Source organism: Diorhabda carinulata, chromosome X, assembly GCF_026250575.1.
Source record: "Diorhabda carinulata isolate Delta chromosome X, icDioCari1.1, whole genome shotgun sequence".
NCBI lineage: Eukaryota > Metazoa > Arthropoda > Insecta > Coleoptera > Chrysomelidae > Diorhabda > Diorhabda carinulata.
In genome coordinates, this window is record NC_079472.1 from 66,553,824 (window position 1) to 66,581,652 (window position 27,829).

General features: G+C 31.6%; 2 protein-coding genes across 9 annotated transcripts in view; one reads left to right on the plus strand and one right to left on the minus strand.

The window, feature by feature from the left end:
* Positions 1 to 5,950: 5,950 nt before the first annotated feature.
* On the plus strand, positions 5,951 to 12,181 carry LOC130902235 (uncharacterized). 2 transcript variants are annotated; one of them, XM_057814191.1, is made up of 2 exons: positions 5,951 to 6,231; positions 11,115 to 11,535. In XM_057814191.1, the coding sequence occupies exons 1-2, from the start codon at positions 5,957 to 5,959 to the stop codon at positions 11,359 to 11,361; spliced, it is 522 nt and encodes a 173-aa protein (XP_057670174.1). In that variant the 5' UTR covers positions 5,951 to 5,956; the 3' UTR covers positions 11,362 to 11,535. The 2 variants fall into 2 exon arrangements, with proteins under 2 accessions (XP_057670174.1, XP_057670175.1); XM_057814192.1 differs by lacking the exon at positions 11,115 to 11,535 and adding an exon at positions 12,047 to 12,181 and having other exon boundaries at positions 5,957 to 6,231.
* Positions 12,182 to 19,855: 7,674 nt separating this feature from the next.
* The window catches only part of LOC130902236 (protein madd-4), a 161,275-nt gene continuing 153,301 nt past the window's right edge, over positions 19,856 to 27,829 (minus strand). For 3 of the 7 annotated variants that reach the window (XM_057814194.1, XM_057814197.1, XM_057814195.1), the window contains 5 exons: positions 26,399 to 26,694; positions 26,149 to 26,309; positions 25,182 to 25,330; positions 22,380 to 22,530; positions 19,856 to 20,186 (listed from right to left, as the gene is read on the minus strand). In XM_057814194.1, the coding sequence (XP_057670177.1) occupies positions 20,080 to 20,186; positions 22,380 to 22,530; positions 25,182 to 25,330; positions 26,149 to 26,309; positions 26,399 to 26,694 (864 nt within the window). In that variant the 3' untranslated portion in view covers positions 19,856 to 20,079. Of the gene's footprint in view, positions 20,187 to 22,379; positions 22,531 to 22,878; positions 25,118 to 25,181; positions 25,331 to 26,148; positions 26,310 to 26,398; positions 26,695 to 27,829 lie in introns of those variants that run through there. The other 4 variants (XM_057814196.1, XM_057814198.1, XM_057814199.1 and 1 more) reach the window with 4 other exon arrangements.

A 27,829-nucleotide genomic window follows, 5' to 3' on the forward strand; every position in this document is an offset into this window, starting at 1 on the left:
TTCCAAATGACTTATTAGACTGAAATCCTACAAAGATAAAAACTACAACAATTACCACTAACAACAAAAAATTGTTTTTGCCATTAAAGAAATAAATTGAAATACAAAATGATCGAATTTAATACGACCAAATAAGGAAAATATAAAAAAAACTATTTATTTTCAAAAAATTTTATTCATTGCATATGAAAAAACATTAAAAATATGTCAATTAATAAAAAAATAAAACTATCTAAACAAAATTAAAATCGAAAACTACACAACCATATTAAAATTCTGCTTGCAGTATCACAATGTTATTATTTTGATTGATTTTCATCCTTCGATTCAGTCTGGATATGTCTTCTTCATATTCTGTCGTATTTTCGTATATGAGACAAATATCATACTTTCTTCGGTGTGAAAAAAAAAAGATTTTATGAGTTTAGAATAACTATAGCCTGTAGCTGATTCCTGCGAGATTTGACTCATCTGTTTTATTTTATATAATATCTGTGAAATTCGATGATAGATTTTCCACCATCATTTTTTTTCTATGTAATTCTTTGCAAATCGTCACAAAATAGCTGTTTCCATGTCGAGCGCAAATAGACGGGAAACAAATTTTTTACAAAATTAATTGAAAAGCTGAATTTTTTATTATGTAATATTTTAGTATTGTTATCAACTAGTATTCCATTCTTCGGATTATAATAAGGCGATTTTAATAAATTCTCTCTAACATTATGGAGTGACGACATCAATCTCGATTCTTTTCCAGCAGAATTACTACAATTTGAACGAACTTGAATGTTAGTAATCCCTTCGGTAACACTATTTCTCATTATAAATTTCTAGTCATATGGTGTTTTCTTATAATTGGCTATTCAAATTATAAATTGAATCAAATTTACCAAAAAGAAATAACTCAAATTTATTTGTAAATAAACTTATTATTCACCTTCCCTCTTTTTAGCTACAGAAAATATTTGGTAATTCATGTAAACTGATTGAATTTCGACAATTATAGTTTGTACAAATGTATTCATATATCTGATCTTTTTTATATAAATGTTGTTAGAAAGTAAGAATCTAAAAAAAATTGCAAACGTCCGCCACTGATCACTAGTCAAGTCAATAGTTCGTAAAATTCAAACAATAAAAAAAAAATCCTCACCTCAGGCTTCCTCCAGATTTAAACTGGCAAGCGTACTTTACTTAATAATTAAAAAGTCCAGGCGGTTAGCTCATTAAATCGTTCAAGATGTAATATGATGTGTAATCATAAAAACTGGCAAAACCTGGCGAAAATCATACAAACAAGCCAATATTGTATGACATTATCGGTAGTGGTAAATCGTTAAAACTATCTGAATTCTCAAAAAAATGGAATATCACTTTTTATCTGGTTCTGGTAATTTATCTCTATTTCAACTACTATTCATTCATTCTTTCTCCAAAACCTTATGAATTTTCAGTAATATGTGAACGCATTTGGCCCCTTTTTAATGGGCTCATATTAGATTCTCCTGAATGTGGGTTTGTTTGTTTGTAACTCTCCTCTAGACGAAGAGCACGTGGCTTATTTGATGATCATATCGACTACAACGTTACTTCTCCATAAGGGGTTCGACCAGACGTACAAACATAAGCATGAAGCCATCATTCGACGCTTCATGGAATATAAAATTTCAAACTGTGAAATTAAAATATTTGGAAAAATCTAAAAAAGACTCTTTTAAAGCACATCAAATTAAAAAGAGAAATATGGCCCCAGAACTTTTCCACAATAATAATAGTATTTTTTATTCATCATTGTTTTAATATTATTTCGAAAGTTACTCTAATTTTTCTGCTTTGATCTGTTTTAAAAGCGTGTTTTTCAATTTTTTTGAACTAGATTTATGGGAAAGATTATTGAGGTTGTGATTGAGAAGTTTCACAATGATAAGAACCTATTCAATTTTGTGTTCAGAATAAATTATAAATGCAGATGATCTGAATTATATCATTGTATAGTAATCATTGGTTATTATTGTTTCAGGTTAGCTTTGATATTATTATTTAAATAAAACACGATTAGTTTGAGAACACGTTTTACTTCGATCTTCTATATGTTCTAACCTAACTATCTAAGGCTCCCGCTTCCCAACTGTCACTTGCCAGATGACCATAGAACATTCAAGCTAGTACATGGCACTGTGAAGTGTCATATACGTAACAATTATCACTTACTCCGATTAAAGTTATAGACATCTCTACTTTTTAATGTATTAGTTCTTCCAAAACTAGAGTATGTTCAAGAAAGTATATTCAATACATGTGATTTAAGTCGTATCAATATTTATCATAATGTGCCAAGGAACTTCTGTATTTAATTGAAGTGATATATGAACCATGCTCTGGTAACTTTAATGAGCGTGAAAGTTCACTACATATTCTTATTTCCTAAACTCATCAGAGGGCGCAACACAGCTCCGCGATTGCGCATGGTATCATAGATAAAGGATAGTGGGTGCATGGTATACAATTATTTATCGATCTATCAGCTGAGAGGTACAGCAACAAGTTTATTATTTCGTTATTACTATTGTGGTTATTATTGGTGTTTAGTAAATTGGATAGTTTGATTTGTGCGTTTATAGTTTTGTGTTATTCTCTCATTATTCGGATTCCGCCATTTTTTTGTGATTTTAAGCTTATTGATTAAGAACTTTTTCAACATGGTTTTTAACTGTTGCGTTAATGGCTGTAACAATTATAACAAAGATGCCCAAATGCATATTTTTCCAAAAGATCAAATAGTAAGTAAAAAAATATGCCATTAACTTTATCCTAACGTGCATGTCATACATTCTTGCCCATGCCAGGGTTTATATTTTGGAGAAATTTTATGTGGCCTGAAGTTAACAATAACAATGGTTAACAAAAACGGCATAACATCTGGCATGCCTATTTTTGCTTATATTTAAAGGTGTGAAAAATTAAGTCAACATAATGTTATATAGGTATATATAGTAATAATAGTTCACAGAAGACAGGAAAACTAACAAATAAAATTTTGTTGTAGCTGTATGATATTTGGATTAATGCAATTGGCCGAGAAGACTTAAAGGTGAAGCCTATGGAAAGAGTCCGAAAGTCGTACCTTATTTGTACTATTCACTTTAGTGCAGAAGCCAGCTATGTTTGAACCAGAAATAAATCGACCTTAAAACAGGATGCAATTCCTTCTCTATTTCTTAATGCTTCTAACAGGAAAGAAGGTGAGTTTAATCAATTTCCAAATCTATTAATTATAAATTTTTCTCTTCTTTTCTCTTTCTCATGGATATCAGTGAAGCAGTAATACTAATAATAACTATAAGTATTTACGATAAATGAAAGAAATATGTCTTTTTACAGTTTCTTCTGCCAAAATGGTTAAACTACGCTCAAAGCATAGTTTATCAGAGCAAATAGGTTCACCTGAAGTAGAAACAGTTAACATCTCCATACCATCAACTTCAAAATGTTTGAATATAATTTAAGTACCTATCTAGTTATATACTTAGTGTTAATAAAAATATATTGTAGGGAAAGTATTTTATTTTTGCTTTTCGTAATCCAAATAACCTGAACATTGATTTGAACTGAAAATTTTAAACATTCCGCCAAATCTTTAGTCGTTGCTGTTTCCTAAACCCGCAAGGTGGCGCTAGTCGCAATGTTCAAATATAATGTGAACAGTTTCCTATCTATCCCACTATCCTTTATCTATGTATATGAACTGCCTATGCAAAGAGTAAGAATTAACCCAAATATTGACAACAAAGTCAGTGTTGCCACAATTTAAAAGCTGAATGTAAAAATTGAACTGGAAAATGTACTAGATTGTACCAACTTCAAACAAATTTAATAAAATTATAGAAAGATGTATAAACATAAGTTTAAATTAAATTTTTTTCCAAAAATGTTATAGACTGTGTCATTTATTATTTTAAGGATGAAAAATTTATAGGTAAAGGTTACCGATAAAATTAGCAATGCAGTACAAAAATCTCACGATCTAAATATAAATCAACTTGGCTGTTTTCTAATTATTGTTACAATCTAGTACAATTTCTAGTTTATTTTATTATACGAAAATATAAAATAACTTTATATTTGCGAACGCAGGGAAAATGTATTAGAAAAAAGGAAAAATGTACTAGCGTATAAAATACACTAAAATGTACAATTGTACTAGCTCTGGCAACACTGAACAAAGTGCTATGTGCCTAATAAAACCTTGAAAATACATAAATGTAAAAATAAAATAGTCTTTCAAAATTTAGAAAAGGACAAAGGACCAGTAAATACGAACAGTTTGTTGAAAAATTTCTTTATTATGCTTGAACTAATTACATATATTTTTTGTATTTGTTATTTATTAATGATAAATATTTAAATTTTATTAGTAAAATATATTTTTCAGCACTTTTCATTAGAAGGGTATGTAGTGGTAGTGTATGCTTATTCGTTGTGGAAGTGGTTGCGATTATGAATAAAGGGTTTAAGTTTCTTTATCATAACGTGAGGTTATACTATATGAATAGAAATGATAATAATTGTTTTTAATGAAATACAACGAAGATTAATTTTCAATCATTCTGAACAACCAAAATAACAGATTATACCTTTTCCTCGTACATAACTAGAAAAACACAAACAAGTCATTTGAAATAAAAGACATCAACATCATGGGTAATATTCACAATCAATTGGATGGAACTACTTTGGGCCACCATCCTTAAATACAGATCATTCTTGATAACAATTATTGAGCCAAAGAACTACTTTATTATTATTATTGGAGTTTACTCCTTAAGAATCGATTTGCATATATAAGGGGCCCGGTATGAGAAAAATGTGAGGAGTAAAATCTATCGATGAATGACCTCGTTACCTTTTTGGTGCGCACCCTATGATGGGCAACTTTCTAATTTGGTTGTGAGTGTAGGATATAGGGTGTAGGTATTGAAAATTTCAATATCGACGACCTCACATTAATCGAGGAGGCGGGGTCAACATTTATCAAAATTTTAATGGTTCACACCATGTGCTTACTGGCAGTAATGATACTCTCTTAAATAATGATAAATGAATAAATTGAATAAATATATATTTATATTATTTTAATTAATTAACAAATTTACCCTTTTATACAGTATCAAGTTAAATAAACTCTTTTTGCGTCTGGTTTGACTATCAAACTTAAGGAGTAAACTCCAGTCGTGCGTCGGAGCTGACACACACTATTTTTTTTATTATTATTATGTAGTGATGTTTTATATACACAAAAAAGATCAATGATTGGAAAGACCAATGAAATCTTTGTAAAATTTATAATAATTATGATTTGGATTTACGTTTGCTTCTTTGGTGATATTACAAAAGAATAAAAACAATTTGTATTGGTTAAAATTTAATTAATATCATCACTAACTGTGTAGTGTCAAATTTGATATATACCGAAATAATGTCGAAACGTCAAAAATATTTTGCATTAAAATATCAAATTATGAAATTAATATAGATCCAAAGTCAAGACAAAATCTTTATTCAAATATATGATTGGATTTACGAAGTGGCTTGAAATAGAATAAATGTCGGGGATAACTATTCAAAAATATAATGAAATAATGTTTCAATAAACCTTCATGACAAAATGAAAAATGTCATCTTTTGCACTTTTAAAAAATCTAACTGTATTATGCGTTTGAATTCTGATAATATACTCTTTTCGAATTATATAGGTAAACTGAATTAAATGGAATTTTCCATCATCTTTACAAAGCTCTAGGTATCACAACATATATGATTGCACCAATTTGATTTTTCAATAACATAAGAAACAATCGAATCTTCCGAGACTGAGCACCATAGCAATGAATATTGACAGATTATTAATGTGATAGAAAACGTAAAATTCTTGATTAAATTCTAAAAAAATACAATGAAATATATAGGAGTTATGGCAGAATATTTCAAACCGTTAATTTATTCAGATAAAGAAGAAGTAAACGAACCATTGGAAAAACCAGTAGCTAATGATAAAATAAAACGAAATAGTCAAGTATTTGGTATGGGAGACTTTGATTATGGAAGCTCTTCAGCGGTACCAGTTAATATAAAAAACGAAGACGAGGAATTCGACCAGATATCTAGAAAAACCAACAATCTTTTCGCAATAATTGAGAGTGAACTAGCTGCTAGCTTCGAAGAAGAGAGGTATTTCATATATTTACTACTATCCTAGAATATAATTAAGCACAATGAGTAGTTTGGTGTTCCATATAGTTGCACTAGGTTTTTGAAAAGCTCTAGGTGAAGAGGGTGAGCTTTGGTAACCATTGAAGTCATTCATTTGTATTAGTAACTAACTAAATTACTAAATCGGAATCAAGAACATTATTTTAAGCAGGCAGAAAGATGAAAAGAATTAAGGGAACTTGAGTAGTGGAAGAGAGTACTCTCTTCTGGTTAACTCCAGAAAAAAGTATGAACTGCTTTAAAGATGAGATTAGAAAAAGTTTATTCTTGTCTGATTTATGGAAAGTTGCGAGGAAGACTATGAGATTTTCAACGAAACAAAGTTGGGTTCGGACAATGAGAGGTCACTTCGAGAACCTCACGATGATTACCCTTCGCTACTCAACCACAAACAATGATAGAAAGGCTAACTGGTACTTGTTTCTCACCATATTATTACTATCGATGAAAGGCTTGCAATTACATCAAATGCCTATCAGTACGCAAAAGTTTGCAATTTCTAATTTTAATATAAAAAGCTCTATTAATTTAATTATTGCATGAATTTGTGATGGAAATATTTGCTTTTTTGTAGAGTAGGCATGTGAATGAAATTTTTAAGTCGAAATTGAATAATCTCAGTCTATTATTACATTATAAATAATAATAAATATTATTCGAGAATAATTGAGTAAACTCATCAAAAATAATATGGTGAACCTTGCCTTGACAAATTCCTATGTTCAACAAACCCTTTAGAGAACTTTCAATTAAGTTCTCAATACATCGTTTACATAAATTGCCTTTTTCAAGAAATTTTCAAAATTTTCGTTCCATAGGTGCTTGTTTAAGCATATATAAAGATTTCTCCTACTTAAAATCTTTGTCATCTTGCCTCTCATAACCCTTAAGTGTCTGCATGTAAATTTCTTCATTTATTATACTATACGAGAAAGCTGTCTTTATGTCAAATGTCTCTATTTCATATTGCTTTTGCACTGGAATTGTGTGTGCTAACTACGTGGACTGAATACCTAGGAGTAATCTGTGACTGTGTTTTTGACTGTTTGACTGTGACTGTGTGTCTGTGTGACTGGGTACAGAAACACGAAGGCTGTTCACCTGAAAGTTGTGTCCTCGTTTAGCACTGAATCTTTTCTTGAAACTCTACCTACAACGGTTTATTGTTCGCAGAAGAAAGCCTTCCCACATTTATAGCGACAATAGCAGCAACTTAGTTGGAGCTAACAACACCTTACCCGAGTTGTTATTGTTTCTTAAGCGTAACGAAACTTCATTGATCGATTAGATCGGTAATTGCACATGACATCAAATGCTCAAATGCCATTTTATTCCCCTCATCGGGGAGGTGTCTGGGAAACAGGGTCAAGTCAGCAAAACATCACCTTAGTAGAGTTTTAGTTAATACTATTTTGACTTTTGAGAGTTTTGTACTGTTACAGTTCAAATTGAGACTATATTAAATTCTAGGCCGGTTTGAACGGATCCTAATGATCTGGAGGTGTTAACACCTATTTATTTCCTGAACTAGACTTTCGCATTTTTAACAGTTAAGTTACTAAAATGGCATTTTTGGTCTAGGTGGTCAAATAAGCATCTATCTCAAGTTCAACAACGTTCAAGGTGGAAAATTCCACAAGGACAAATCGCGATGATTATGTTCCTCATTATAAGTGGCATCTCGGACGCATCGTAAAGGTTCATCCCAGTAAAGATAAAATCATTCGCGTTGTGTCTGTTAAAACCAAACTAGATGTTATAAACCGTTTCATAGTGAAAGTGAGTCCACTTCATTTGTACAATGAATGATTATTCATTCAATAAGGAAGTTTCCTCTATTTCGTTTCGGCTCTGTTAGTTTCAAGCCTTTTGTTTATAATTCTGGTCTTTGAGCCCATGTATTAGTTATAAGATAAGTATTGAAAGTTATGATTTCCTTCCAATGTCGGGGGCTATGCTCTGAGTATTTCCCTAAAACTCAATAACTTTTAGTAGAATTCATCCAGATCTGGCAACGATGCAAGCGTGGAGAAGCAGAATACAGGCCCATGCTCTCAGTGCTCTAGCTTACAGACAAGCAGAGTTTAAAATTTGAGTTGAGAAGCCAGATTCGTTTTTCAGTTTATAGAGTAAACATGTGACAATTTTATGCTTTGTACAATTCTTGGTAACATATAGTGAATCAGTCCACTTACTAATAGACGCCACGTTGTTTAATGTTTGTTAAAATGTGTTTCATCATAACAGTTTCAAAATCTACTCAAATAATTAATACTGATACTAATATCAGGTCTCGTATTCGAGCTTATATGTAATGAAGTACCATTCAAATTTCTATACTTTATATTTCACAAATATCGGACATCTGAATTTTTGAATTTACTTCCATTATTAAAAAACCGGAAAAGAAATTGGGAAATGGGATAATTTGGGTATAGAGAAGTTGGGTACCGAAAGCTTTCAAATGATAGAGTTGTAATTGCTAATCGAAGAGAATATAAAAATGATAATGTAAACAATGATTTCAAAATTAAGAACGGTACCACTAGATAGTGCGAATATTCAAATGAATCAGTTAGTGAATCTACTCTAAAAAGAAATCCCCCTCGTACATTTGAGGAGGCGTTAGACTCAGACAAAAGACAATTTTTAGAGAAGGCCTGAAATAATGATACTTATAAACCTAGATTGGTCATAAGTCTTTCAACACACTGACGAAAATGAGGATATTCATTCACCTGTAGCGACTGGATGAACTCTAAAAATCTTGTATTATTGTCAAATGGGCCTATGTATTGAACAAATGGATGTAGACTAAGTTGGAATTTCTGGAACAGTGTAGCCTTTACAATCATATTATCGCCTAAATAAACGTCTATAGGCCCTATAGGCTCTTTTAATACATACATTGAAAGTGCTTGGTATTAGTGCTTCGATGAATTCTTAGTGAGTATTGATTCCGAGAGATGTAATGTTGACTCTTGTTCATATGTACTATATTATTCTTTTTTCTTCTCCCTCTTACATTGAGAATCACAGAGTCCATTCTGGAATAAGGCCCAAAATGAATAAATTGATTGTTCAAATTTAAAATGAGACTTGCAAATTAATAAAAAATGTAGATAATAATAAAATTTTGAATGTAAAATGGATATATTATCATGATACTTATAAAGCTAGATTGGTTATAAGAATCTACCTCCAATTTCTGTATTTATTGTATTCTGCAACTTTGCTCACACTTATTAAATTTGACTCCAAATCTCAATCATACAATACATTTCTGTATGACGAGGATAAATTGGATCAGATTGTCAACTTTTAGTAGGTATGGTTAACAAGAAGCCGAGAAAGAGCAAACGTAGGAATTGTGGTAAGTTGGGATAAGCACACAGATCGTGTAAGCGTCCCGGGACTCGCACAAAAAACAAAATCCAGTCACGGGCAAAACTTGAAAAGGTCACCTACAAGGAGACAACACCGATTCAGGATCGTTAACTTGACACCTACTGGTCACCGAAAAGCCAACCTTTGTATGAATAGCCCTACCGAGCAGATTGTGGCTGGCGCATTAAAGCCAAATTTAAGGAAACCGTTTTAAGCGCTACAGTGGCCAATGAAGAATGGTCACCCGCAAGAATATAAGAATAATTGACCTCACATAAAAATTATTCATTCGGCAATGAAAGGAAGAAAATCGGTGACCTACCTGGCAAAAGTTTCAAGATTTTCACCGGCACTAAGAGCATATTGAGTGAGACTACCTTGTCTTGGAAGAGAGTCTTTTTGAAAGAAATTTCGAAAACCATGATGGTTCCGAGAAGAGAAGACAGCAGGTAAGTTCAGGAACGAGAGTAGCCAAGGTACTGGAGAAGTTAGACAGTTCATCGGGAGGGTTATCTGGGAATCTGGGAGTGAAGAAAACCCTCTGTTAAAGGTTGTGTTTTTGGATGAACAGCTCCGAAGATGTGAAGGACTGGTTCAAGAAAGTTAAGACTTGTGCTATTAGTATTGGACCCTATCGTAAGTATAAGGAACCCATAAAACTGTATAACATTGGAGGTCCTTTCGAAAGGATTGCTTATATTGTTGGACCATTTGCGACAACAGAAAGTGGTGGTAAATATATTTAAATCACAATGGACTATTTTACAAAGGGGGTAGAAATTTATGCTATTCCAAATCAAGAGGCCATAACTGTCGCGGAAATATTGGTGAACGAATTTATCAGCCGATATGGTGTGTCCTTGGAAATCCACAGCGACCAAGTAACAAACTTCGAGAGCCATATATTCCAGGAAATCACGACTTGCTTGAACGACCATTTTTTCTATTGCTCTGGGTGCTTCCCCTCCTATGCGAATGGTGGGGTCATTTTGGCTACGGTACATTGAGTTTCCGTCCGCGGGGGAGAATACAACCCTTGTTAATAGTAATTTCAGGGGAAAACTATATTTTACATTGAAACAGACATTAAAACTGGGCTATTTTTCTGGTTATACTCGAAATGAAATTACATGTTTAGAAAATTACAGAGATATGAATTTACATTTTAAACGGTAGTATGATTGCTTTTATGTTTATGTATTTATTCGACCATCATATTTCTTTGTTCGTTTATTATCTTCCTTTTGGCAAATATATTTCATTTTCACTGGCTTCTTTTTCTCTCCTATCGAAATCATCGTTTGTTAGTGATATTTACAGTTTTCCGATTTTTATAATTTTAGCGTGTTATAATTACTGTAATTTAGTTTTTACTACAAATATTGTATTGTATTGTAGAGATTCTAAATACGTTGATATCAGTTTTGAAATAATTTAGGAATGTATTTTTCCAGAAATTTGAAATGTAAGCTGAATAGTTTCGAAAAAAATTTGGAGAAAAAAAAGCAGCTTTATGAATCGTGTTATAACTTGTACAATAAAGAAACTAAACATATGGAATTTATCACTGGGAAAAACGAACTCTTCGCGAAAAATATCCATCATTATGAGGAAATATTGCAATCTTGGCAAATTTTAATTGATGAATTTAGAAAAGTTCCTGAAGATGTCACTGTCAATAACGGATATGTCAGTATTTAACCAGGAGAAAATTTATAAGTTTGTGCCATTAAATACAATAGCTTCGATGATTTATTTTTGAACTAGCAAATTACAGAATTCATAAGTGCAGTTCAGTTATTATCAGAAATTATATATAACTTATCAATGGACTCTGTTTGCTCATAACTTTCGAACTATAAATTTGAGGTTGAATATAGTATTACGTTCATTATGTTCTATCAAATGAATCTATCGACAGAACCTTTCAGTTACCTTTTGCTCCCTCCGTGGGTATATTTTCTCTGTTTCTATTTCACACGAAAAATAACCTTAGTAACAGTAAAAAAACTGTAAGCTACTTGGGACTAAGAAATGAGAAGGAAATTCTAGGCGTGACCCATCATCAAGGTGTTTGGCTAGAAATTCGAACGTTCTCATCACTTTATTCGACAAAACTGATAAAAAAGTTATTTAAAAAATGCCGCCTGCCTATGGTATTATATTTTTCATTTAAATTATCAATCGACCTTTTGATCAACATCATCATGTCTGATGGTTTGCAGCTGCAAGGTGAGGTTTGTAAAAACTGAAATTAGTTTAACAAATTTTGACATCTCAGCGTAATGCTATAGTAAACTCCTCAATCGGAGTAGAAACTCCGAACTGATTTCAATACGAAAATATCAAAACATAGAAATTGTGATCTTAATTACTTTTGTTTTAGATGGAAGAATCTTCAAAAGACATCTTGGCGGTTGGAATTGCGAGGTTCTGAGAGATTAATCAATAGATAAATATAAATAGGCAAATTGTCAGTGTCAATATCATATTTTGGTAAGGACTGAAGATGAGTTGAAACGTCAATTTTTTATGAATCTTTCAAAAATTATAAAAAAAAACTATATATATATATATATATATATATATATATATATAATATGTATATATTGAAATGATCAGAAATTTAAAAGCAAGTAGGTACATAATGAAAATTTATAATTTATTGAGATTAGTTTTACTAAAGATAATAATTAAACTAAAGGCAGAAAATCGATAAAAAAAATAAAAGAAATTGAATTGATATTTGTAAGTTAATTAATTATAGTTATTTTATATATAAGGAATTATTTATTAAAAATGATATATTCTAAAAGGATTGCACATGTACAAATCATAATTTGTATCATAGAATAATGTTATTAATTATAAATTAATATAAAACTTAGTGGAAGATTGATTTTTTTAAAAAAAATATATGAAACTGTTGCCAAAATGACCCATAATAGTGAAAATTCATAAACTATTAATGAAATAAAAGTTTATTTAAAAACATAAATATAAGAACTGACAAGTGTTTGAAAAGTGAAGGACATTGTGAGGAGACAAGAGCAGCAAAAGTCTAGTCAGTCATATTATATGGTTGCTAAGGAAAAAAAAAGAAGGGGATGATTATTTATTGGAAGAAGAGTATCAGCAGAAAAGAGAATGGGGAGTGCAAAGTTATAAGAAATAGAAGTTAAATTTGAATCAAAATACAAAATAATTGCGAATTATTAAAGATGAATGGAAGATAAATATCTGGACTGAAGAAAATCCAATGAATTGAAGATTTGTTACCAATAAAATGAGTTGAAGATTTGTTACTGGCAATTCATAGAAGTAAATGCAAGTTTTAGATCTGATATTGCAAGATATTATCATCTCAGGTCAGTTCCTTCACGTATTATTGGCCAATAATAATAATAATAATAGTAACAATATAAAATAATTTAAAAAAAAAGGAATATTACCTATACTTATGTTGACAATGGATAAAATTCCTTATTTGTGAGGTTAAGATTCCTTTTCCGTAGAAATAATATGAATTGTGTAGTATAATTAAATTTTGTTCAATGTATCATATGTAATCCTTCCACAGAAATAGAACTTCTTGATTACATCATATAAAATTGACATAATTTTTTTAGTATTTTCCTTATATTGTACATCTAAATAATAGAATATTCATCTGAGTCGATTTATAACAGAGAACTGTGTAGAATTATCAAATTAGAGGAACGGCTAACTTCAGGTTAGACTCATAGGCGTACTCAACTACATTTTATTAAACTTTATTTGAATTAAAAATAATAAAATTAACTTTTAACATAAAACTTTTATTGATTTGTTAAAAGGAAAAACATCCATAAGTTATTTATTTATGCCAGAACTCAAAGAGAGAATGAGTTTCATGCCCGGCAAATAACGTGCTAGCGACAACAATAGAAAAATAAAAACAATAATAGAGGTAGAAATAAATAATTACAATATATATAATATGTATATATGCATTTAAATGTTTTTGATTTTAGGTCTCTTCAGATTAAAAATTAGTTTTTTTTTAATGATTTTTAAAAGAAAGATAAATTTTGACGTTTCAATTTTTCTTCAAGTCTTTATCAAAATATTTTCTATCGTCTTCTAAAACACTTATAACCTCTTTATAGTTTATATTTACAGAACACCAGATAATGATGTGCAAACTTTTGGCCACAAAGTACTGACGTTACTGGAGTTCTTACTTCTAAAAGCAAACTAATTCTATGGGGCGATCTCAATATTGATTATTCCAGTGTGTGTGCTAGTCAAGAATATCTTCAGTCAATTTTCGATTCTTCTGGTATGATCATGCATATAACAGCACCATTAATATGTCGTGTTATCGTATGATTCAGACTCCACTGACTTACTATTTTTAATTCAGGTCACAAAATAAACCCGGGTGTATTAAAGGTTTACGTATATCCGCAAAAAACTTACGATTTTTATCTCACCTAAGGAATTCTCGTATAGTATCTTCTTCGTGACATTATACTCGTACAGTCAAATTTATCATAAGACAATAAAAGTTGCCAAAGATATTTATTTAATAAGAGTCAGGACAATTCTTATGGGGTTTCAAAGAAACATGATACATTGTGAATGATGTCAGAAATAAGGCTTCCTCATCGAGCATAATCTCTACTCCACGCAACAACCTTAATAATTAGTTTTAGCAGAGCTCCGCAGTAAAATTAATGTAAAATATAAAATAAAACTGATGGACTTATATTAAAAATGTTTTCGAGTCTGCCCGATGGCACATTACATTACCTCACCCCTTTAATCAATGTTTCATTTCAAAATGGCACTTTTACCAATGCCTTAAGACGGTTATCCAATTTCAGAAAGTTCGTTGCAGGGCTATCCACTTAAGAACGTGGTTCACGACATTTACCTACCTACTCCACGTTCAGAATTAGTTGAGAGCACAATATTTTACAAGGCAAAAATATGCATAATCACTTGCCAATTGAAATCGAATCAATATAATCTTTCCTGGATTCCTGGAATAATTTTAGGGCATATTTACTGGAAAGAGCATTCTACTCTGTAAACGACTTTTATTCTGATAATAATCTCTGATTCCTGGTATGCTACATACTGGTTTAATTTTGCTATCATCACCTATTACACCTATTATTTTGTTACACATTGTGGTTTTCTCTGTATATTGAAATTTCATTTTATTTGTCTCTTTATTTAGATATTTTTAGGTTTGTTTTCAGTTTTTACAAGCTTTGGTTTGCAAACTGTGACAATTTTTTCACAATACAAAAAGCATTTCTCTTTCTCTCTCTCTCTCTCTCTCTTCATTTCTAACATTTCTACTCCATAAATTATTAAAATTTCAAACAATTCTTTTCCACCTACTTATACACCTTTATCATATATAAAATCAGTTACTCCTAAACTTTCTGCAATCTTTAAAACAAAACAATATTAAAATAGCATACAGTCAGACACTTAATATTCAATCTATTTTTACTAAAGTAAAATATAAAACATCAATCAATAAATTGCCTCACAGTATGTATATGAAATACCTTGTTTAAATTGTGATAAAAAGTACATTGGTCAGTCGAAAAGGTCACTGATCAGTAGGATAACTTCTCTCAAGAGTGATAGCAGATTATATCCTGATAAGATTTTCATTAGCGACTCATGTATATCACGAAGGACACAATATGAAATATGAATCTGCCAAAGTTTTGACAACCGAAAAAAAAACTACAAAAAACGTTTATTTTTAGAATCAACAGATATTGCCCAAAATGATCAATGCATTAATAAGAAAACTGATTTAAGTACCTCAGTGTAATTTATGCATATCTTTTAGATTTTGAAAAAATAAATTCCATAAAAACTAACAACCAACTAACCTATAAATTTCAGCTTCACTTATAACGACCTAACCTATAAAATTTATTGTCATTTATATTCTATCCAATGAATATTCAACTACATTCAAAACGACCTAACCTATTGAAATGTGATGTTATACAAAAATTTACCAATCAATATTAAACATCATTCACTAAAACTTATCTTTATCTAACATCTAACCTATAAAAATTCAACGTCGTTCATAATGTAACCAATCAAAAATTAATGAAAATTCCTATAGTGACCAGAATCAATATTTCAATTAATAAAAATCTCTATCAACGTCAATTTGAATATTGAGTTTTGAATTCTATGAGTTTAAAATTTTTACAAGCTTTAATATCAAAAATCACCAGAAATCTTAATTAATTATTGTAAGTGAAATTTTACTATTGTAATACATTCATACATATTTCTTATATTGTATTTGACAATAATTTCAGACGATGAATACATAAGTATCCGAAAGCTCGGAAAATATATTAAAGTTAGTCCACTTTGGTGTTTCCTTGCCTGGTTGCTGGTTAAGACTTCTTTCCAATTTATATATATATATATATATTTATATATAATTTTAGAACAGAAGAGATCTAAAATCAAGAACATTTAGATGCATTCATATATTAAAAGGTCTAAGAATAATAAATTAAAGAAATTTATATATTGTTTATTATCACTGATCTTTTTTGTGTCATAGGAAAAAATTAAACAAGACACTACGAGTTCTTATCAAAAACAAAATAACGATTTAATTCGATTTTGGGAAGAACAACTTTTTATTTCGCCATCAGACGCAAAAATTGAAAATCACAATGCCTTATCACCTAAAATCTTTTCAATGGGAAACTCTATATCATCCTCCCTACAGCCCTGATCTGGCGCCCAGCGACTACGATTTGTTCCTGCACTTGAAGAAACACCTGGGCGGTCAGCGTCTTTTTGAGGATAACGAAGTCAAAACAGTTATGATACAGTGGTTAACAAGTCAGGCTCAATATTCACGGAAATTATGTAGAAAAGTAGATTAAGGTACAGGCTTACATGTAAAAATAAAATTATTGCGATATATTTGCACTTCTTTTTTAATTCTAAAACGGTATTTACTTAAAAAATATGCCTCTTATATTTTGAAGATATTACAAGCAAAACTAAATTTCCATGAAGGACCTCTTGTAACTCCCAGTAAAATATAATCACATTATCACGGACTTTAGTAGTTGTTAGGATAAAAACCAGTGTCATTCTTGAATATATTATTATATTAAATTTTTCATTACTGCATGGATTTTTATCACTAGATTTTTCAGAAGCATTTCAAGTAGAATGCTTTGACAAAAACGAATCACAAAACATTGATTTAAATAATATTGACTCAGACAATATACCATTAGTCCATGATAAAACTAGAACTGATCACATGAACAAAGAAGAAAAGGAAGAAATATTAAGACTTAGTCTTGAATCTAGCGATATATATTACAAATAAAATTGAGCATAATAGGTACAACAGACGAAATACCAGTATATTTAAAAACTTATCGGTATTCTTCCTTACATAAGCAAGAAGTTGCTAATCAAATTCAAAAAATACTAAATTTTAATTTTATAAAGCCTTCAAATTCACCCTGGTCTTTCCATATATGGGTAGCTAGCAAAAAATTAGATGCCAATGATCAACAAAAGTGGAGAGTGGTCATCGATTATACGAAATCAAATGAGAAGATTATAGAAGATCGATAACAAATATTACAGAAATACATAATGAACTGGGCATTGTCAATAATTTTTTACGATTGACTCAGCTAATGGCTTCCATTAAATGAATTTGGAAAGAAAGAATTTCGAGAAAACAGCATTTTACACTGATAATGGCCACTAGGAGCTCCCGCGCATGCCTTTTCGATTGAAAAATGCGCCAGCAACGTTCCAACGTGTCGCCGATAAAATACTTAGAAGTATACAAAATGAGATGTGTCTCTTATACATAGACGATATTATTGTATCTTCAACCTCCTTACAAGAACATCTGGAACGCCTAAAGACGGTTTCCCAGAGACTCAGAGAAACAAACTTTGAAGATCAGTTGGATGAATCTAAGTTTTTAAGAAAAGAAGTCGCTTATATAGGCCACGTAGTTAAATCGGACAGAGTTAAGCCGAACCCCGAAAAAAATCAAGCAATACTTGACTATCCAATTTCTAAAGCACCCAAGCGACTCAAAGGATTCTTGGGACTGCTTGGATACTACAGACGTTTTATGAAGGGCTATGCACGACTAACCAAACCTTTTACGAAATGTTTGAAAAAGGATGCAAAATTGAACTTAATAACGAATACTTGACGTGTTTTGAGACTTGTAAAACTTTATTGGCTAACGAACTACTACAAATTAAATAAAATATTTAATCTCATTGTCGACGCTTCTGATGTAGCACTAGGTGCTATCCTAGTTTCTATCGGACAAAATCTGTGGAAAATGAGTTTAGAATCAGTTTCCTCCCGTAATTCACATAATAATGATTCTTCAGTAGTTTCAATTACTTTGTTATTCATAACTTTGTAAGAATGACATTTATCAAAACTTGAACTGAACTGAACACTTGTATCGAAAAATTCTGAATACCTCTTCCATTTTACCTAGGGTGAAAGTGATTTTTAACATATTATCTTGAAACAGTTAGATGTATCGAAATGCTTTTTATGATCTTTGATATCTTAATATACATCATTTGTTTTTATATCGATAATGTCAAAATCAAAGGTCAGGGTCAAATTGAGACTTATGATTTCTGTAGATACTGACGTGTCAATCATTTGTCTCGGAAATATTCACAAATTCGAAAATAAAAAAATATGGATAAAAAATAAATTGGGTGAAGAAACTAATTATATAAGTTGTACACATCTTGCAAGATAATTAGAAAAAGAAGAATATCCAAAATACGTTTGATCATTTGACGGATCCGAAAGATATCAATGACGAAGAGAAAATATATCTTATCCAAAGATTTACTAACGAAATGTATGATATAGTTGATAATGTTGATAGTGCAAGATTTGAATTAATCTTGAAATTTTTTGCAAACACCAGTAACAAAGAAGAATTTTACAAAGGTGTTATAAACTTCAATCCTAGCAATATTCCTCCATGCTGAAAAACTTGCAATGTGGCAAAATGCCACTGAACCAACTGCAGATTTTAATCTGATTGGTCCGGTGCGTTCTTTACGGTTGATGCAAACAATATTACTGACCTACCTTTCACAATTCAGTAAATTATTTCTCACTTAAGTTCCGACGGATTGGCGCAAAGACCCTTTTATGGATATTTTCGGACACTTACTCTACTCCCAGCTATTGTCTTCCCTGTTGATTGCGTGGTGAACGGACTGACGGTTCTTCGAGAAGATCCTTTTCTCTTTCGAATACTAAGACGGCTACTGGTATTTCTCTTCTATCAACCGCTGGACCTGCGTAGATTCCGGTTGGTACCTAGAAAAATATTTCTACTTAAAACGCTATTCCTTGGTTGGCTTCTTGCCTGGAAGAGGACAGCGGAACGACTTCCCTTTTCGACTTGGTACCAAACTTTTATTGTTGTAAGCGCTTCCCTTTCTCTAGCGGTGCGAAAGGTGAAGTCGCCTTGGTTACGGTTCCTTGAATTTTGGTGCGCATTGGAGAATACAAGCTTTGTAAATTTCAATGGGAGAACTATAATCCACATTAAAACCGGGCTATTTTTCTGGTTATACCCGAAAAAAAAAAAAAATGACTCTTTTACATTAAATAACAACGGAGATAAAAAATTTACATGTAAAATTGGTAATATTGTTGCTTCTACGATTTAGAGAAACAGTAAATTTCATTAATACGATACAAAATATGAAACTACATAACAAATCATGAAACATTGATAAATATTAAACTATAATTATTGAGGGCCCAATATAAAATTAAGAAAATTTCTAGAAATGGTTCACATACACGAACAAGCTATCAATGATCAAAAAGACCCAAGCAATTTGAATAAAATTGAGAGTTGGTTCTATTTGATAAAATCAATGCAAATGCGATTGAGTTAATTGATGTTTGCAACATGTTTTTGAAATATAACAACTAAGAATAAACTATTTAGATTTTTAAATCTAGTTTTCTATCAAAAGAGATTTAGAATCGAGAGACGATTTTTCAAGGAAAACATTAGGACTAAAAAGGGAAGAGGTAACAGGTAAAAAAATTTAGTCGATAGTTTTGATTTTGCAATAGATGTAATGCGGAATCATAATCATTTCACTTCAATAAGCAAATTTATTGAATTCATAACTTAGTCGTTACATCATTTTTCAGTGACCAGTTATCAAAATATCCTTCGTTTTCCATCCTTATAATTAGATTGCTTTTTATTTCTCATCATATTGTTACGGAATAAATTAAATCAATTGAAGTATCAGTCTATCTTATAATACACACGGTCGATAATACTGCTGGTTAATTAGAACTTTGTAATCCTTTTTACAACTTGCAAGTTTGGCAGCATTGCTGTTGGTATCTCATTACTTTACACATATTCATCATCCTGACGTTGGAGCAGAACAAAGAATGATCTTGACAAGTTGGTACTGGAAAATAAAAAAAGTATTTTCAATATATTTGAGGATGAGATATTCCTGATGAGCGTATCAATTTAAAAAGTGCTAAACAAAAATTATATCAAATTCATCCCTTGAAATATAAAAATTCGTATATGAAATATTAAGAGATTTATTTATATGCAAGTTTGGAAAATTGGTCCATAAGAATTGTATTTGTATGAATTCCAAAAACTTTTTTACTATTTGAATGAATAAAATGTTTTTTGAGTGTTTTTTTGTACAAATTGACTTCCGTTCCACCTAGTCATGACAGACGACATAACTTGGAAATACCTAACTGTATAACGTATATATAAGACATTCGTAACAATTATAACTTGTCTCTTATTCCAATGATTATAGTCAAATACGAAAGAATACAAAACTAGGAATAACATGATACAAAAGATTACAAAACTAAAAAATAACTTCATGCTAAAATTAACTATCGCACCTCTGTTTGTTCTCTAGCCACCAACACATTTTCGTATTCGATCCGTACCTCTGTCGGGCAGTCCATACTATCATCTCCCTTTTCATTAACAATGAAGGTTTCATGAGAAATTTTCAATTCTGCATTCCGACTATCATACGTCAAATAAGTATTCAGTATTTTATAGAATTCTCATTTTGGAAATCGTTCTATATCAAATTTCCTGAAGAATCTCCGATCTAGGTCAATTGGGATCTACTCTCAACATTACACCGGATTCACAAATAAAAGCTCTGTTGAAGACAGGGCAACGCCGCTGATAGGGGCACTGCGCAATTCTAATAATGATAATTACATATCCTTATTATCTTTTAGAGTTTTTTTAATATATTTTTCACTATATGCAGATGCCTATCAATGAACCCGTTATATTACAGATACCTGGGCGAACTCGTTTCATGTGTTATATGTCCAATCTTTTAAAAATTGCTGAAACCACTTGTTAGTAAACTGCGGACTATTACCTGGTCTCCCATGTCTTTAAAGTATGGATTTGAAATGTAGTATTTGTTTTCAAGCAACATTCAAGGCATTCATTTTAGTTTATTGTTTTATATTTAGACTCTCTTTTTGGTTAGCATTCTAAAAAGTTAAGCAAGTGAGACAATTTTTTACTTTTTCTTTTAAATTAATGTTGGGCCAATAAACATGCTCCCTAGCTGTCAATATACTTTTCTAAATACCTAGATGATTGAAATTGATTTTTTCTAATACCAAAAATGCTACTCCTGTTGAGAATAAAGATAATAGTTCGTGAACAAATATGATGTAGTAAATTAGTTATTTTATTATAGTGTGGCATTGATGTCTAAAATGAAAGAATTTAATTATATGTACCAAATGCAATGCTCTTGGACGTGGTCTTCAGTTCGGGTCTCAAGCTCGAACGAGGGGTGTTGAACCACACTGATAAGACGTGATAGCGTCGAAGCTAGTCAGTAGTTACACCCTCTCCTTGCAATTGCGAGCCATTGGGGATGTTGATATCGACATACATCATGATCTTCAGAGGAGTTGTAATAAGTATTTGAAAGTATATTAAAGTTAGTCTACTTTGGTGTTTCATAACTTGAAAGTCAAAGGAAAATAGTCCGATATTTTGAAGTAAATGTTCAAAATTGTTCCCTCAACTTCGATGCATTTTTCAACCCTTCTCAGTACGCCTTCATTCGACTCACGGCTTATCATCATCTCAGAAAGGGAATTGAAGGAATTTCGAATTATTAGCTCACAATTTTCTCTAGTTGTTGAGGCTTGTGAGTGAACCTCTTATTTTATGTGACCTCATATGAAAAAATCTGAAGGCGTCGTATCAGGAGAACGAGGGGATCACCGAAAAGGACCATTAATTGCTAACCACCTGTCTTCAAATTGCTCTTCTAAAAATGTATTTACGACGACTGAATTTTGGGCAGGAGCACCGTCATGAATAAAAAAAAAGTTTGTTAAATTCGTCTGGTGGCAAGCGGTCTTATGCCCAATGTCATTTTGAAACTTGTTTATGTTTTATGAGAATACAATTTGTATTATACAATTTCAACCACCATTTTTAATTAATCAATTCAATTAATTCCCAACTTTCTCAATTATTTTTATATATGTACGCATTTTTATTGTTATTAAATTGAGACGATTTATAAACAAAAGCATATGGAAAGAAGTCTGAGAATAATTTCATTATCAATTACCCGCAGTTGAGCATGGAATTCCAACACATGGCTTGATAATTTGTGGTCGTGGTAAACCTTTACATGCATCTCCCGCTGATTTTTTCGTACCATACCAAACACATTGGATAATTCGATACTTCAAACCTTTGCTTTCACAGGTAGCAGCACACTGAAAAGTGAAAATGATAGAAGCTTATACATATTTCCAGACAAACCATTTTGGTAGTGGAATGAGTTGAGCACCTCTCAATATTACGTGAAACTGAGGATATGTACCTATAATTCTGATTGTATAAAATTCGCTTCTTCATGAAACAATTCTATAATCTCTGAAGATGTGAATTAAGAAGATTTTGGAGAAGAGACAATGTAATGATGTAAGTTGAATGTTGTATAATATCCAAGATCTTGGCAAGATAATTAAGTTAATATTATTTTTTGTGAATAGAAATATCAGATTTTTCTTATAACTCACATAAGATAAAGATTCACATTATTCAGAACATTCCAATGAAGTTGAATTATTGATTGGGAATCCATTTTGCAGCAATTTTTCTTATTATGTTCAAATTGACGTGAACTATATGATGAACGCGTTCGTATGAAATATTCACTGCTTCAGATATCCGTTTGAGTCCAATTCGACGGTCTGATAAAATTATTTCATGAACTGCATCGAGATTTTTCGGGAACTAACACAGAAACTGGTTTTCTCGATCAGTCATCATGTTCAATGGAAAATTTACCTTTTTTGAAGCTTGCAGTCCAATTTTCCACGGTCACATACGAAGGACATTGATCAACAAGGGTATTAAGCTTATCTTCGTGAATCTACTTACCTCTTAACCCTTTTAAATACAGGTACTTGATGATGGCTCGAATTTTTCAATTCTAACAAATTCGGTGGACATCTTTTTCCTTTCAATTTATTGCGTAACTCTGGTTCACGTTTTTGATGTGTCAAGCTTTACACTTACACTTCTAATAATTTATTGCTCGTTGCTATGGTAACGCAATATTTTGTTTATGCATGGAACTGGTCTAGGCTAACTGGATGTCAATACATCCTCGTACATGTAAAAATAAGAACTCCGATTTCAAAAGTACAGAAGAAAATTCACTTGAAGCAGCTCAAGGATATGAGTATGTGGCCGCCTGGTACCAAAATAGACACTACCAACTCACCTCTAAAGCAACTAAACCTAATGCCGCGAGATCCAAGATCTTTATCTCACCTAAAGAAATTATAGGATAGTTTCTTTTTCAAAAATTACATGAAACAACATAGAAAGATTATTCATAAGACAATAAATCTGTCAAGTATATTTATTATGATAGGAGAAATGCCAATTTTCGTGATGTTTCTAAAGAAATATGGTTTCTTCTTTATGCCCGTAGTTTCAGCGAAGCTTCGCAGTACAATTGATTACATCAAAAATAAATACTCATCGGAATTGATGGACTCACATAAAAAGTGTTTTCGAGTGTACCCGATTGCACATTAAATCACCTTATCATTTTAATTGACGTTTCATTTCAAAATGGAACTTTTCCCAATTGCCTTAGGACGACTGGAATTATACCTCTGTATAAAGGAGAAGATAAAAATCAAGCATCGAATCATCACCTAATTGCACTCCTTCCCACGTTGTCCAAGGTTATAGAAAGATTGGTCGGAAAGAGGCTTTTATCATTTCTGTAAATGTAAAATACTCACCAATTTAAATTTTCAAGTAACAAATGCACAAATCATGCTATTTTCTCCCTCATAAATAAAGTCTTTTCCAGCCTAAACAATTATCACTTAACTGCAACAACTTTTTGTGATCTTTCTAAGGCTTTCGATCGTGTTGATTGATATTTTAATTAACAAATTTTAGTATGACGGTTTTAGGGGAACAATTCTCGCATGGCTTGAGTCATACCTTTTCAACAGAAGTCAGCTTTTAAGGGTTGTACAACGATGCCTCCGTTTTTATAGACAAAGTGGTAAAATATGTTTATCTTCAGACGATACTAGTTTCTGTTGAAGCAACCCTGATCTCACGGCATTATATCTAGTGACCTAATCACTAGAATCAGTTCCCAGAGAACTGAACTCATCCACCTCCTTACAAGTTTATTATCCCCTGATTGACTCGCATCTCCGATATGTCCTTCCTAGTGGGATACGTGTGGTGCCACTCAATTGGAGCGAACCTAAGCTACAAAAGAGCTATTAGATATTCATTCGGACTAAACAGCAGTGCTCATTGCAGGGACTTCTTTAAAAGATTAAAAATTCTGACCCTTCCTTTATTATTCATCTTTGAATCCGCTTGCCTATTTGTAAGCACACTTCTCCAATTTCATAATATCGTTGCACGGCTATCCACTTAGGAATGCGGAGCACACCCTTCACCTACCCACTCTACATTCTGAATTAGTTAAGGGCTCAATATTTTATAATAGAAAAAAATACACAACCACCTGCAAATTGAAATTAAACCGATATCATGTTTTCTCGCATAATTTGAGGGCATATTTACTGGAAAGTGCCTTCTACTCTGTAAACTACTTCGGACATGCTATATACTGGTTTAATTTTGCTATGTCTTTATATACTAATTATTACCAATTACCATTGCTTATAATTCTGTTACTCATTGCGGTTTTCTTCGGTTTATTGAAATTTTATTTCAGTTGTATCTTCATATAGTTATTTTTATTTTTGTTTTTAGTTTTTACAAGGTTTTGTCTACAAATTCTTAAGAACTCTACAAGCGTAACAAGTACGTTAATTCACTATCAACTGGATATATATGTCAACTGATCACTTACATCAGACCAGCGTCCTATTTTCCATTTTCCAACGCATTTCTTGTTAACGCATTCCTGTTCATCACTTGGTTTATTATCTGCATCGCATATAACCGGATCCAAAGTTATGTTGCTTGATATTTCACATGATACAATTCGTCTCTGTAGTGCTATTGAGAGAAAACCAAAGAATTATTAATAGTTTCCGAATTCTAATAATAGAATTGTATGAAATAAGCTCCCCTTCTTAGTCAGATCACATATGTGTGTGTCTGGAAATTAATTGTTCTGGGATCACAGAAAAATAGTTTCCATCCTGTGCAGTAATGTTTTGATCTTAAAAAGAAGTACTCTAAACTTTTCAATCAAAGTGGTACTCTATAAAGGGCCCATTTTCGAGGCCCAAGAATGGGAACTGGTATTCAATATCACATGAAATGCTTTGATAATTTAGAATAGAGAGCTATTTTCCACCGGCAGATAAAGGTAAGAGGCCAGATGAACGAGGGTCAAAGACAATGACAGCAGTTTCAGTTCAAACACTCATCGACTCGCCGCGATATTTATTTCATAGTTTTTCGATATACCGTTTTTCAAGTCACTTAAGGCTCTAAGCCTCGGCCCTCGGAGTTTCAGAGTTCACATTTGGTGTGCTGCTGAATGCTGTAAGATTTCCGTCAAATGCCGTCACCTAACTCAACCTGGCCTAAAGATGAGTAATAGACTTAAGTGTTAAGTTCGAGAGTTCTACAGGTTAGGTTGGGCTAGGTTTGGTTAGTCTATGAGTTTATGATACTCATGGTATACTCTCACACTCTTGCAGCAGTTTGCAGTACACCAGATTTAAACCCTGGATATCACAGTTCCTGGGAAAAGTCATACGTGAATTGGAATGGCATTTCAAAAAACGATAAAATTAATAACTCTATAGCAAAATATGGTAATATAATGCTATTAATAAATGATTCTTGATAATGAAATTTCTTACCTTTATGCCACTTGAAACATTTTGAGTTTTCACAAGAGCTCCACTCATGCACTGTCCACTCAGGACACCTATCAAAACCACATTTTCTAATGGAAAATGGGGATTTTACTCCTGTCTCGTCACAGAGAATATTATCAACAGGTTGACTGGCATTATACAACCTGAAAATTTATAATACGATTTTTTAAAGCAAAAACACGATTATTTCTTATCAAATATAAACATTAGAATATAAATCTAAGTTACTCACTTTACAATACAACTGACTTCTCTGCGTTGAATACCGTTTCCACCACAAGTTTCTGAACACCTCGACCATGGTCCTGATGTCCATTCAAATTTAAGATTCTCTTTCTTTCCTTTGCCTAGAACTACGATATTATCCCCATCGCTGCTTTCAAGAAATTTCTCGGTTTTTGTGTCGTAATCACTCTCTTCAGAATCTTCATTCAAAAATGGAACTCTGTTTTCGTTATTCTTGTTACTGGGGAAGTCGATCATCCTGTGACCTCTAGAATTGCTAAATGCCTGGAAAGGCCATAATAACTACGTATGTTATTAAAAGTGTCAAAGTGCCCCCATGAAGTTTAACCGTATTTTATCATATGTTACAGCATTGCATATATACATATATATATAAATATATATATATATATATATATATATATATATATATATATATATAAATTTCTTCAATTTCTTATTTCTTAGTCCTTTTGATATTTTAATGTATCTAAATATTCTTAATTTTACGTCTCTTCTGTTTTAAAATTAGTTTTTTAAAAGAAAGATAAATTTTGACGTTTCGACTTTTCTTTAAGTGATATTGACAAAGAAAATTGAATAAAATCAATAATAATGCAAATGCAAATTGAAAAGTAATAAATGCAAAGTTGGAAAGTATTATTGTGGAATACGCCCCAGGAGCTTCTACCTTTGCACGTTTTTGGTCAACATTCAAACATTTTGGTTAGGTCTGATAAAATCATGTCATGAACTGCATCGATATTTTCGGCGACTGACACAAAAACTGGCCTTTCCGATCGGTCATCATCTTCAAGCTTGCAGTCCAATTGTTCACGGTCGCATACGAAGGACATTGATCACATAGGGTATTAAGCATATCTTCGTAAATTTGTTTCCCTCTTAAGACAAGAATATTAAGCTTGTCTTCGTGAATCTGCTTACCTCTTAACCCTTTTAAATACAGGTACTTGATGATGGCTCGATTCTCCAATTTTTCGATTTTCACAAATTCGGTGGACATCTTTTTTCTATTAATTTATTGCGTAACTCTGGTTTACTCTTTTGACTTCAAACTTTACACTGACACTTCTAATAAGTTATTGTTCGTTGCTATGGTAACGCAATATTTTGTTTATGCTTGGAACTGGTCTAGGCTAACTGGATATCAATACATCCTCGTAGTTAATAGTGTTGTTATCTGGAAATTTTCGGTAGCAAAATATTTATCAATTTTCAAACTTCAAAAATAAGTTTTACATCTCGTCAAGAGATGACGCCAGATACCTCAATCGCACATACAGCTCGAGATAATATTACAAGTATCAGATCTTAGGTTTTTAGTTTCATTATTGATATGATTTGTCACAAGTTGTTATTTGTCATTAGTGATATTTTGTGCAAAATTGGGACTTGAAGGTAGTACTTTATTATTAAA

What these genes read in the sequence shown, in the direction of transcription:
- LOC130902235 (XM_057814191.1), top strand. Translation starts at nt 5,957, where the DNA reads ATGAAATATATAGGAGTTATGGCAGAATATTTCAAACCGTTAATTTAT. An exon ending in GCTAGCTTCGAAGAAGAGAG is followed by an intron (nt 6,232 to 11,114) that starts GTATTTCATATA and finishes GTATTTTTCCAG; the next exon opens with AAATTTGAAATGTAAGCTGA.